General features: G+C 51.5%; 1 protein-coding gene and 1 pseudogene across 1 annotated transcript; one reads left to right on the top strand and one right to left on the bottom strand.

The window, feature by feature from the left end:
* The first annotated feature begins 237 nt into the window (after positions 1-237).
* Positions 238-356, top strand: LOC122380972 (annotated as a pseudogene).
* An 11,974-nt stretch (positions 357-12,330) lies between these two features.
* On the bottom strand, positions 12,331-13,632 carry LOC122380951. The gene has a single exon (XM_043364601.1). It carries the CDS (start codon positions 13,630-13,632, stop codon positions 12,331-12,333), a length of 1,302 nt encoding a protein of 433 aa, XP_043220536.1.
* Positions 13,633-14,217: the final 585 nt, after the last annotated feature.

Here is a 14,217-nt window from a genome sequence, read left to right as displayed (position 1 = left end):
GTGTTTGGTGTCATCGTCCTTTACATATTGCTTGCGAGCCATTTGCTTGTTGTAGCCTATCGGTACTTGGCAGTGTTTTTGGTGGTCACATAAGCAATGAGACTGAGCAGCGCCATCACTCAAGCCATCCGCTTGGCCAAAGGCAATTACTGTGGTGTTTGAGGCTTATCAGTGCCAGAGTTGTGACGTCATCTTTTATGTTACAGATAAAGGAGTTGAAGATGGACGGCTCTCGTCGGCAACGACCATACCATGCTGAAAATATCAGTTCCCGTCCGATCACTGAAGTCAAGGAGCATCGGGCCCGGTTAGTGTTTGGATGGGTGACCGCCTGGGAACACCGGGTTTCGTTGTCATTTTCACTTCTTCAATGGTGGCCACTGATTGCTATTTATCCTTTCACTGTTAATGCTCTTGCGACATGGCCCGTGATCTGCACACTGTACACGTCTTCTATTTATTATGATTCGATAAGCTTCTTTTTACATACTGGTTCTAGCTACATGTCATTCGAAACGGGACTGTAACCATCGAAAGACGTTCAACGAATTTGCTTCATGGGGCCGAGATATCGCTATGTTGCCAAAAGGCAGTGGTATGTCCTCTCCCTTCACCCTCGCCGGACCTATTGGCTTTCTCCATACGCGTCGGCCGAGGGGGAGGGGGTGGCAGGTACGAACCCCCTTCGCTGTTTCGCCCCTGGTGGAGCTAGTGCGTCGCAGAAAAAAAACGAGCGTGTGCGCCGTTACGAGACGAAGAGATTTCTACCCAATTTTAAGGTCCTCGGTCAACCGGTGACCTCTGAGATCAGGGCCTCGTTTCATAAAGCTCTGCCGTAACTTACACCTTTCCGTAATTCACACCCTTTCAAACTACGGAGCGCAAATAAAGCCGTTTCACAAAGCCACTACTAGAATTGTTTACACCTCCGTAACTAAGCACATTTGCGTAGTTGCCGTAATTTATCAAGCGTCCTACAAATTACAAGTTCATGTCAACACTTATTTTTTACGAGAAATTATAAACCAGTAAAACGCCTTTTGGGCGAAGAACGAGCGAGCGAGATAGTGAGCCCTGCACGTGCGGAAAGGCGAGAGGGTACATCCAACGGGCTTGTGCAAAGCACCCTTCTAACCGGTCGCTAGCGGTGTGCCAAATTTGAACGCAATCGGCCCAGCCGTTCCTGATATCTGGAAGCTGCATTCTGCACGTGCGCACGTGCAAACGTTGTCCAAACTGACTTTTGCACGGCACCCTACTAACTGGTCCCCAACCGTGTACCAAATTTGAGCGCAATCGGCCCAGCCGTTCTCGAGATCTGGGAGCGCCCCCTGCACGTGCGCACGTGCAGTAGCACCCTAACCGCAACACATGGGAATGCATTGCCTGGTGGGTGCCTACCTGTATGCCAAGTTTCAGCGAAATCGCCCCAGTAATTACCGAGTTATTGCAATGGGAACAAATTTGGCACCTCTTATTGTTGTATTTTGCACGTGCACTGGGGGTCACTCACATAGATTAAGAGTATCCGACCTTTGGTAGAAGGGATGCAGCTACCCTGCAAAAATTACCGCAAGACAATCGCCCAAGCGGCTGCTGAGATATGGGCCTATCAAAATCACTACTTTTGCAAAACAGCTTGAACACCCTTGACTTTTCACGTGGCACGTGCCACGACGGTCACTGAGATGTATCAAAAGTAGTCAATTACGGGGTAGAAGGGATGGGGCTACCTAGCAAAAAAGACCGCAGGCCAATCGGTCCAGCGATTGCTGAGATATAAGCCTCTCAAAAGCGTTACAGGCCGGGCCGGGCCGGGCCGCTCATACTGAGATTTTTCCGTTATATTGAAAAGACTCGCTTCGCTCGCTGCGCTCGCTCGCTCGTAAACAATTATGTTGAATTTAAATCTTAAAAATTATTTATGAAAAAACAAAATTGATATTGATGACCATCCTTTATTAAATCAATATATTGAAAACAGCAGAAAGCCAGCTAAGCAGAAGTGCCTAACTACGAAAGTGGCGCGGCGCGGCGAATAAACAAAATTCCGATAGTGGCCACAAAAAGCGACTGGTACAGAGGATTTGCAGTTTCTTTTCTCATTTTGGCTGTTCTTTCTTCCTCGCCGGGCTCAACATTATAAAATATATTAAAAATTAGCTTCGAATCTTCTCATTAATTCAAATTCACGCAACATTTTTGTGCGTAGTTTACACCTTTGATATCATGAACATGATAAAATATTTGTTGTTAATCGCGTCGTTTTATGAAACCCAAATGGCATCAATTGGTCCGGAATCGAGCATTCGCCGTAAATGAAGCTCCGTAATTTCGATGGCGTGAATTACTCCGGTCTCCGGCTTTATGAAACCGAATTGGCATCAAATACGCCAAATCTGGCATAATTGACGGAACGCCGTAAGTAATTCCTGTTATGAAACGAGGCCCAGGTCAAGTGCCCCAAGGTACGGTTCCGTTTTTGGTGAATAACTTCGCAAAAAACGGCCGCCGAGCCGCGATTTTGGCAGCATCGTGCTTGCCTCGCTCAGGCGCGTCGAATTATATACTTTTTTGGGTGACGTCACCTTAGTGTGTTGACCTCGGGTCACGGTCAGCTTAGCGCCCACACGTCACGAAGTTTGTCGAAGGAGGTCATGACTCATCTCCTTCGATTCGCAAGTCTCCCTGAGTCCATTGGTGGATTTCCTAAATCGCTGGATCAATTTCATCGGGAGTCATTTACGAAAAATCAATATTAGCCTAATGACGTCATAAATGACGTCAGGCAAGTTCAACATTCCAAAAGTGACGCATCGAACCTTACAACGAGTGCATGAAATCACGATTCTGTGTGGTTTAGATAGTTGGAGGTCCTTCCCGGCACCAGAATAGCAGTTTTCATTTTTCCCATTGCCTTATAATTGTGAGGTCACGAAAAAAGCTGACCTTATTTGACCTTAAGGAAAAATCCGAGTGATACAAGTTGTAAGACTCCTAATTTATACTACATCCTGCAATTTTTATATCTCTGTGAAAGCTCCTCCGGGAGAGAGGGTGTTGCAAAGTTGCGACGTTTTAACCCGCGGCCCACTGGGGGGGGGCATTCATAGCCCCCCCCCCACCCTCCCGTTTGTCTGCAATAACATCCAAACCGCTTGACGTATCGACGCTAAACGTACAGCCCATTTGGCTCCATCAATTTGAGACGCTTTGTCGAAATATGAGCTTTGTAGCTACCATAGGTCGGCCGGAAATGACGTCAGAGTGACGTCATGTTCAACCGATTTCGACGCAAAATATGAACCACGGCAATCGCTCCCAAGAGCTCAGTTTTTAAGCTAGATCTTATTTCTTTGCATGAGAGGACTTAGAGTAGACTGTGCTATTGCTATCTCGGATTTTACAAATATTGAAATTTTTATAAATTATTGTCATATGCTGCTTCTTTGTGGCATGGTCCACGATGGTATGTGACCTGATGACTGATGATTTGATGCGGTTGAAGTCGTCGGAGCATGCTACTTAAACTAGAAAGACTGAAGAAGATCGCACATACCAGGACTCCGTTACAGCCCATAAGAGCTGTAGTGAACCTCTGCAAGCGACAACTGTCGGCATCTGAAGAGACCATACTCAACAAGGGACTCAACTTCGCAACATCCACCAAGCGGATAAACAACATAGACATCGTGGCCCCAATCGAGGAAGCAACATCCCACATTAACAGAGAACATGCAGAAGAACTACGCTGGAAAGTCAGGCATGCATTGGAAAGGGCCAAACCGCCAAAGGCCAATACCACCAAAGAGGAACTGGCAACAATCAACAACCTCAAACAAGACGGCAGCATCATCATACTTCCAGCAGACAAAGGAAACACCACCGTTGTCATGGACAAGAAGGAATACGACCACAAGATGAACAGCATTGTGACAGATGGGTCGTACACCAAACTGAAGAAAGACCCAACCCCGGCCTGTGAACGCAAACTAACAAAGCTCCTTAAGAAGAACAAGGACAAGGGACAACTCACGGACGCCCAGTACAGAAAGCTGAGCCAACATCACAGCAAACTTCCACACATGTACGGACTGCCAAACGTACACAAGACCAATGTGCCGCTAAGACCAATAGTAAGCTGCCGTGGCTCAGCCTGCCATCCTCTGAGCCAGTTCCTCGTCAAGATCATCCACCCACTGAGTGGCAAAACACCTACATATGTCAAGAACTCAGCCCACTTCGTCTCACTGGTTCAGGCCATGCGACCTTCGCCAAACATGCAAACGATAAACTTCGATGTGGTGAGTCTTCACCAATGTGCCCACTACCGAAGCTCTGAGCATAGTGAGGACAAGACTGGAGAGCGACGATACACTGCCCGAAAGAACGACAATCCCGACTGATGACATCATGGAACTACTGATATTCTGTGTCACCACCACCGCCTTCCAACTGGGCGATGACTACTACCAACAAACTGAAGGAATGACCATGGGATCACCCCTGTCACCGGTGATCGCCAACATCTACATGGAAAACTTCGAAGAGCTGGCCTTACAAACAGCACCACTGAAACCATCCCTGTGGCTGCGATATGTCGACGACACATTCGTCCTGTGGGACCATCGCGAGGACATAACACCATTCCTAGACCTCCTCAACAGCCTCCGACCCTCCATCCAATTCACAAAGGAAACAGAAGTCGACAACAAACTACCATTCCTTGACGTCCAAGTGGAGAAATCTGAGGAAGCATTCAGAACATCGGTCTACCGCAAACCAACAGCAATCGACCGCTACCTCAACTTCAAGTCACGCCACCCAGACACAGTCAAGAAAGGTATCGTCAGATGCCTGCAGACCCGAGCCACCAACATCTGTGGAGACGAAGCAGCCAGAAAGATGGAAATGTCACGCCTTACCAGCACCTTCAGGAGAAACGGATACCCAACGAGCTTCATGAAACACAAACCCAAGGAAGCATCCCAACAACAACCAAGGGATAAGCCCATCACGACAGTATCCCTCCCATACAACAGAGGACTGTCAGAGAAGCTAAGGCGAATTTGCGGAACATACAACATCAGGACGGTGTTCAGAAGTACCACCACCCTCCGCAAGTCACTCACAAAGGTCAAACCGCCAACCACCAAGGAGCAAACAAAGAACTGCATATACGACATCCCGTGCAGCTGCGGCAGGTCATACAAGGGCGAGACTGGCCGCCCACTGGCGGTTAGGCTCGAAGAACACAGGAAGGCCACCATCCGAGGCGAAACACTGAAATCCGGTGTGGCGGAGCATGCATGGTCTGAAGGAGATCACAGACCTGCTTGGGATGATACCACCATCATCGACAAGGAGCCATACTGGAAAATCAGAAAGATCGAGGAAGCCGCACACATGGCGCTGGCCAGCAACCCCATCAGTAAGCCAAGCGTTGACATCAGCCCAATATGGCTCCCATTACTAAGGAAATCACAAAAACATCTGGGGAATAAATGACACCAAGTCTCCAGCTCCATAACGATGTCTACCTCGATAGTGGAATGGTTAGAACCGTGGACTGTCACCGGGGAAACCCGAGTTCGATTCCCGCTGACTACAGGAGCTTTCGAACGGTATGCCACGTACGGCGCAACGCCACCAACATCCAGGTCCTTCTAAGGGCCAAAGAACACCTGACGACGGCCGAAGACGTAACTGGCCGAAACGTTGTGAAACTAACATCTCAAGACGGGGACGAAAGTCCGTCAACTAACATCAGTGATAATAACACCTCGTCTCAAGCATTCAGAAGACCTGCACAGCAAATAGCCCTGCAACGGGGCAGTCGGCATAGTTGTCATGGGCGGCATGGCCCACAGCCAGGTCGCCGAGGCACTGGGCATGAGTTACCGCACGATTTGGCGCTGGTTGTCACGTGACAGTAGCGGACAGACGCCTGAGAACAAGCTAGGTCGCGACAGGAAGACTTCCGCCAGTCGGGTAGCGCAGATCATCATCGCGAAGTGTGGAGCTTAAGACGGACAAATCCAAAAGGAAACTGGCAAACAGGCTGACTGCTAACGGTCATCCAGTTTCCAAGTCCACAAGCCATCGGTACCCGAGGTTGTCTCTTAAGCTGAAGCCCACCAAGCCACGTCTCCAACTGAAAACTTCTGCTGAACATGTCCAGGGCCATCTTTCAACAGGTCGGCGCCTCGGCTTATCGAGCAAAAACGACGCAGGACTGGTGCTGATCGAACTTCCCAGCATTCTGGGAGAAGGACAAACTGCCGGGGAATAGCTCGATAGAAAATCTTAGGGCGAACGTTCACAATATTTTTAGGACACCCTCTAAGGCTCGTTCATGTTTATTATTTTCATGCATTTGACGCTGGAAAGGTGTGACATTATCTTTGGAACACCCTGTAATGCTTGCTCTGCCTCTGTCTCTGTCAGATATGTGCATGGATTCGGGAAAATGGATCTGAGATCCGATCCAATGGATCTAGATCTGGTATCCACTCGGAACATAGATCAAAACCCTCAATACACAATTCCACAAGCATACAAACATTTGGATCATAGATCAAAACCCTCAATTTTGTCGAGAGGAACCATTCAGATCATAGATGTGACCCAGCAGTTTTGTCGAGAGATCCTCCCTGCCTCCATCCTTTTTCCCTCCCTCCCTCACTTCCACTATCTGACTGTCGCTCACTGACCCAATCATATGCCCACTTACCCCTCCCCATCTGTCTGTCTCCCTCCCCTTCCCGCTAACCCAATCAAATAATGCTTTAAACCTCCCCATCTGTCTCTCTCCCTCCCCTCCCCGTCTCCTTTATCACATTTCATCGCTCGGTCCCTCCCTCCCTTTCCCTCCCCTCCCTTCTAATCCCCTCCCTCCACTTATCCCCTCCCTCTCCCCCTTCCCCTCCCCTCATATCCCCTCTTGGTACTTGAAAAGTACGGACTTCCCTGTCCGCGCCGTAGATGCATATCTGCGTCGCAGATACGTATCTGATTCGCTCTCGGTAGGTAGTATAAAAAGTAAGTAGATAATGGATGCTTCCCCGCCCCGCTCCGCCCCGCTCTGCCCCTACCCTTCCCGTTTCTCCCTGACCCTCCCTGCCTGCTTCCATCTCTCTTCTCTCCCCTTCCCTCACTTCCATTCCCTGACTGTCGCTCACTGACTCAATGATAAACTCATTTATTCCTCCCCAAACGTCTCTCACCCTCCCCTCCAAGTCTCCTTTATCACACTTCTTTGCTCCCTCCCTCCCTCCTCTCCCAACTACTCCCATCCTTTCCCTCTTCTCCAATCCCATCTTTGCATTTGAAAAAGTACTGGCTTCTTTTCCGCCCGCACCGCAGATACATATACGTTTTTATATCCCAGTTACCGAAGCTATATAGTAAGGTACGCTCTCGGCAGGTAGTTTAAACAGTAAGTACTGGGTGCTTCCTGCCCAGCTCAGACACTAGTACTTAGACATGATCGATAATATTTCAGTACCTATTTTGTGGAATTCTGTAAACAACCTATCTCAAATCTGAGCGCCATACCTCGTCAAGCTCCGCCGCCCTCTCCAACTCCCCTTTCTCCCCGCAACCCCATATCTTGGCCCTGAACCCCCCCCCCCTCTCCTCCCCCGCCCCATCCTCCTACGCACGGGCACTCGTGATCGGTAAGTTTTTCAGTGCTAAAGATATAATACACGGTGACCCAGTGTACCAAAATCATATTTTTGCTTGGGTGTCAGAGGGGAAAATTGCTGACCAAAAAAAGGATGAGTGAAAATTGTCGGTCAGGTAAGGCCCAAAAAGAGTGGGAAAATGATCAAAAACATTAATCTATCTACAGGGTGGGCCGAAATAAAGTACCTTGAAATTTTTGTCTCGTGCTTTTCAAGCGCACGTGCTGCATTTGTGATTTTTCGCATGCCGACTGCAAACCATATGGCAAGATAGATTATCAGAAAACTTCACTTGAAAAATGTGGTCCGACACACAAAAATCGTTTTGCGTTGAGACTTATGTCTTGACGAACTCTCTTGATGAGACCAGGCGGCAGTATCTAAAGAAGTTCGGTCTGGACCATCGGAGGCTCGACCTTGCACCGGGAAACAAGTCTATCCAGAAGTGGGTAGCTAAGTTTCGAAATTTCGGAACGGTGGTAAAAACCAAGCCGCCCGGGAGAGGTCGCACGGTCAGATCTGAGGCCAACATTCAACGGGTATCCGCCTCTACCCTTCAGAGCCCAAAAAGATCCACTCGGCGTCGCTCTCAGGCACTGAATATCAGCAGGACAACTCTGCGGAGAATCATGAAAGAAGATCTTGGACTGTACCCGTACCGGCTTTCAATACATCAGAAGCTACCATCATGCGACAGGGAGCGTCGGGTCGCCATGGCCGAGTGGTTCGAACACAACCCACGTGTGTTCAGCAAGCTGTGGTTCAGTGACGAGGCTCACTTCTGGCTGAACGGATATGTCAACACCCACAATGCTGTGCACTGGGGCAAGGAACCACCAGATGAGGTCCTCTGCAGGCCTCTTCACTGCGAGAAGGTTACGGCGTGGTTGGCGATGCGGCACGGCGGGGGAACTATCGGTCCCTTCTTCTTTGAAAATGAAAACGAAGTGGCGACAACGATCAACTCTGCTCGCTATGTCAGCACAGCGCTGGAGCCGTTCTGGAGAGAACTCGGGGAGAGGCCACTCAGGCGTAACCAAGAGTGGTTCCAGCAGGATGGTGCCACACCCCACACTGCTTGCGCATCGATGGATTGGGTTCGAAGTCACTTCCCGGATCGACACATCAGCCTGAAGTCGGCCGTTCCATGGGCCCCTCACTCTCCTGACCTGAGTCCCCTGGACTTTTTCATGTGGGGATATCTTAAGGACCGGGTATATGCGGGAAGACCGGCAACCACTCACGAGCTCAAGACCGCCATAGTCCAGGAGGTGGACCGTATCCCCGCTGACATGGTCGACAAGGCCATCATCCATCTCAAGGAAGTTCGTCTGCCGCTGGTGAAGCAGCGCCGCGGTGCCCACCTGGAGCACATCCTGTGAGGTGTGAGCGGCTGACAGATGCGGACAATAGTGCGCAGTGAGTTTTGCCATTTCATTGTAATTCGAAATATACCTGGTTTACCATTGTACCATTGTAAATATACATGTTATCGAAAGAAAACTGAAGGTACTTCATTTTGGCCCACCCTGTACAATTGTGACAGATGTAAAACAACCATTCCCGCAATTGCTCCTTCTCGGTGGGATTGGGAGTGGAAAATTGGGCTTGAAAACTGGAGGTGAGAGTGGAAAATGATTTGCATTTTGATGTCGTTTCCCACCCACATCTACAAATTTTGGGACACTGCGGTGACCCAAAATCAACGTCACATCCTTCCACAACCTTTATTTTGCCTAGTACGGCGTAATTTTAATATAATTTCGGCGTTACTTGCTCCTAGAGATCATATTGGCTGCATTCTAGTCACGTGACCTTCGAATTTTTGTGGCCCTGACTGGTCAAGTGGTTAACGGAGGCTATTTTCGGGGCAGTAGCCAGGGCGAGCGGACCAGGTGTCCGGGATGGCAAAACTGCACAGCAGATTGTCTTGCAACGGGGCAGTCGGCATAGTTGCCGGCGGCATGGCCCACAGCCAGGTCGCCGAGGCACTGGGTATGAGTTACCGCACGATTTGGCGCTGGTTGTCACGTGACAGAAGCGGATAGACGCCTGAGAACAAGCTAGGTCGCGACAGGAAGATTTCCGCCTGTCGGGTAGCGCAGATCATTATCGCTAAGTGTGGAGCTTAAGACGGGCAAATCCAAAAGGAAACTGGCAAGCAGGCTGACTGCTAACGGTCATCCAGTTTCCAAGTCGACAAGCCATCGGTACCTGAGGTTGTCTCTTAAGCTGAAGCCCACCAAGCCACGCTGTGATGTGTCGGGCGAAAAAACGAAATCTCTCACGCACTTATGTATGTGTGGTTTCTGCAAAACACAGAACAACCCATCATCAATTGCCAGTCGGTGTGCAAACATGACAATATAACAGCTTTATGAAATAAAGGACTAAATAAAGAAACGATTTAGATCCATCAGATTTATCCAATACAATTCATGGGTCCACTATAATCCATTAAACTATTAGAATAATTTAGATCCGTAACGAAAGATCCATTTAGTACCAAATCACAGTAACATTTCACGATAATGTGATCATTGTGTCATCTATATAATTTCTCATCGAACTTTCCCGCATTTGCCTCCACGACACATATAGCAGTGAAAGAAAGCCACGCGGCTGAAGGACACGCCGCACATCGATTGCCACCATGCGTCAGCTTAGTCTCCAAAAGCTGCCAATTTTCAGAGCTGCAACACGAAGGTACCACAAAAATATCTACCGACAAAACTGCGCAGATGGCAGCACACGTCAGGCGCACCTAATCACTTGACGCGTCAGGCGCACCAGATGTCGCCACTAACACGCCGCTACCCGACCACCGACACGCCGACACGGCGCAGGCCAACCCGCTCGTCACATCATCCCCCCGGTGTTCGGCCGCGAACACCAAACACTGAGACGAGCAGAACGCAGGTTAAGGCGGCGTGCCATCGCCACTGATACGCTCACACGCACACGCCGCTGTGCGGAGCCACTAACCACTGCAGCCTGGTCTAGTCAGGTACCAAGGCCCATGTTCAGTGTTCACTTTCCGTCGTCGCAGGCCGCAGCTGCCCCGCGCCGCGACAACTGCTCGTCGCGGCAGGTCATCACTGCAGCTGCTCCTCGCTGCGGCAGCTCCCCGCCGCGGCAGCTGCTCATCACCACGGCAGCTCCCCGCCGCGGCAGCTGCTCCCCGCTACGGCATCCGCTCCTCGCCGCGGCAGCTGCTCCTCGCCGCTGCAGCTCATCGTCCGGACAGCTCCTCGTCGTCGCCGCAGCAGGAACGGTCAAGGAAGCTGCAGGGAGAAGACGAGGATTCCATGAGGACATTGCAAAAGGACTGAGGACACAGACACAGGACAGCCACACGCACACACAAGTCCTTCCAGCGCCCTCAGTCAGCTCAGTCTACCCCCTCGAGGAAGCAGATCTTGTTAGAGGGCCTCAAGTACGTCGCTCCTGACGCCGTCTGGACCTTTACGGCGCGAACAGTCCCATCAGCGCTGGGCACAACTTCCACCACTCTTGCCAGTGGCCAGTAACCGCGTGGCGAACTCTGCTCTACCATCAATACGAGGTCCCCTGTTTTGAAGTTGGGTGTTGGTCGCGTCCACTTCTTTCTGCCGATAAGCAGAGGCAAGTACTCTTTTTGCCATCTTCGCCACAGCTGATTGGCTAGGGCCTGTGACTGCCGCCATTTTCCACGCCCACATCTGTCGTTGTCGGAAAATCTGCCTGGCGGTAGGACGGCTTCGGGATAGCCTAAAATGAAATGATTGGGCGTCAGAGGTTCTGCGTCGTCGATCTCAGCGCTGGCGTAGGTCAGAGGCCGACTGTTCAGGAGAAACTCTACCTCTAACAGGGCGGTGTGCAGCACGTCCTCCGGTACGCACTGGTTGCCCAGTACAACTCGTAACGTCCTTTTCACCGAAGCCACTAAACGCTCCCAGACTCCCCCCATGTGGCTGGCGGTGGGGGGATTGAACCGCCACTCTATGTTTTTCTGTGCAAGTTCATCAGTAATTTGGGCTTGATTCCACTCTTCGAGACAGGTTCTCATCTCCTTCTCACCCGCCACCAGGTTCGTCCCGTTGTCCGATAGAACCATCCTTGGTCGTCCTCGTCGAGCCACAAACCTTCTGAAAGCCATGAGAAAACTGTCCGTTTCCAGCGAGGCAGCGAGCTCCAAATGCAAGGCACGAATGGACAGACAGGTGATAAGTAGCACATATCTTTTCTCGGTTTTGCGGAACTTCTTGATCGTAAGAGGACCAAAGTAGTCAATTCCCACACAGGCGAAGGGTCTCGACATGTCAAACCTGCTCGAAGAGAGATCAGCCATGATCGGTGCTTGCGGTTGGGCTCGCCTATTCCTGCAAAAAGCACACCTGTAGACGAGTTTCCTCACTGCTGATCTCGCCTTTGGGATCCAATAGCTGAGACGGACTTCGCTCAGAGTGTGTTCTATCCCTGAATGGAGAACGCGCTTGTGAACATCAGTGAGTATTAGTCTAATGATGTCATCCTCACCGACGATGAGAGGATATCTGGAGGACTCAGGCAGGGGCGAGTTGAGGAGACGCCCCCTAGCACGGAGGAGTCCTCGCTCGTCGATGAAAGGGGAGAGCTGTTGCAGAGAGCTCCCCGCAGGCAGTCAACCATCAGAGGAAATAGCCGCCAGCTCCTTGCCGTATACAGCACGCTGTGACTCTTTGAGGATCATCTCTTCGGCGTCCCTGAGTTCGGGAGCTGTGAGGGGGCCCGCCATGCGTGTTCCCGTGCCGGCCTTGCATCGGGTGTTCTTCACGAACCGGAGGGCCCACGCCACCACACGCTTGTACCGCTGCCATGACGAGTAGCGCGCTGGGTCTGGCAGCGCGCCACCGAAGACACACATCGTGAAGACCGCCGTACGGGTCTTTAGTTCAGGTAGTTCTGCGTCCTGGACCGCACTCTCAACCTCTTCTTCAGGCCATTCCTCGCGGTCACGTGCCACGAAGCCTGGGCCTTCCCACCAAAGGTCGCACTGCAGGAGGTCGCATCCTGAGAGGCCGCGGGAACAGAAGTCAGCAGGGTTACACTGACTGGGCACATGGTGCCACTGGTCCGGTTCTGACGAGTGTTGAACTTCAGCGATTCGGTTCGAGATGAAAGTGTGAAATCGCCTGCTCTCGTTCTGCAGGAATCGTAGCACCACTGCGCTGTCTGTCCAAAACAACGTCTCATCGATGTGGTAAGTAGTCTCGCGTTTGATGAGGTCTGCCAGTCGTACTCCCAAGACAGCTGCCTGCAATTCAAGCCTCACAATCGTCAGTTGTTTCAGCGGAGCGAGTCTCGTACGCGACATGACGAAACAGGTCATGTGTCCACCTGAAGACGAGAATCTGAAGTACGCAACCGCTCCAAATGCCGTCTCAGACGCGTCACAAAAGACGTGTAGCTGGCAACGGCGCTCTGTTCCAGCTTCGTTGGCATCCGTCTTGTAGCATCGAGGGATCTTGACCCACTCCAGACAAGGCAGGTCAGACAACCACCTGTCCCACTCCACCAGCTCTTGGTCAGCCAGCGGCTCGTCCCAGGCGTACTTCGTTGCCCACAAGCGCTGAACAAGAGCTTTGGCGCGCAGCACGAAAGGAGAGACTAGTCCCATGGGGTGGAACACCATCGACAGTCTGCTCAGGACTCCTCGCTTGGTGGCTGGTTGGCTCATGTTGGTTAGTTTCACGCCCAGAACATCCTCTTCAGGCTTCCAGACACAGCCCAAGGCCCGCTGGGTACCCTGGCCAAGGCGAGCAAAGTCCAACCCGTCCTCATACGCCTGCTTGAAGGCATCTTCTACCGCTTCTGGTCGGTTACTCGCCCACTTCGTCAGGTTGAAGCCTCCTTTGGCCACCAGTCGCGTCACCTCCTCTTTGATCTGTCTGGCCCGCTTCACATCTGGCACTGAAACCAACATGTCATCCAGGGGCGTAACTTTGTATACTTTTGGGGAGGCAGGTGCCCCCCAACTTGAAATTCTGCCACCCCAACATTCCGTTTGCCCCCCCCCCCAACCTTGGTGGGCGCCCCTTGGCCTGAAAGGCGCCCTCACGGGCCAGCGGCGTCATAGGAGCGCGGGCGCCATCTTTCAAGGGGGCGCCATCGCCTATGAAAATGGGATGCGTGAGAGGGGAACCTCTGAGACCGTGGGGCGCCTGCATGCGAAAGAGGGGCGCCCATGAAGTCCTCAGGGGCGCCTCAATGCAAAACACGGGCGCCTGAGATGGCCACAGGGGCGCCTGCATGCGAAAGAGGGGCACCTTATTGGCCTCTGAGGCCCTTCGGGGTGCCTCTGAGGTCTATAGTTTAGGGGCGCCCACATGCAAAAGGGGCGCCCATTAAGGCCATAATGGCGCCCCAATACGAAAGAGGGGAGACCGCATGCCAAATGGGGGCGCCTCCGAGGCCCATAGAAAGAGGAGCTCCTTTGAAGCCCAAAGGGGCGCCTCAATGGGAATAAGGGACGCCTGTGAGGTCTATAGGGGCGCCTCTGATGCCCATA

This window comes from Amphibalanus amphitrite, unplaced genomic scaffold (genome assembly GCF_019059575.1).
Source record: "Amphibalanus amphitrite isolate SeventyFive unplaced genomic scaffold, NRLGWU_Aamphi_draft 000110F_arrow, whole genome shotgun sequence".
Lineage (NCBI taxonomy): Eukaryota > Metazoa > Arthropoda > Thecostraca > Balanomorpha > Balanidae > Amphibalanus > Amphibalanus amphitrite.
Note: the sequence above shows the minus strand (reverse complement) of the source record. Positions and strands in the feature narration are given on the sequence as shown.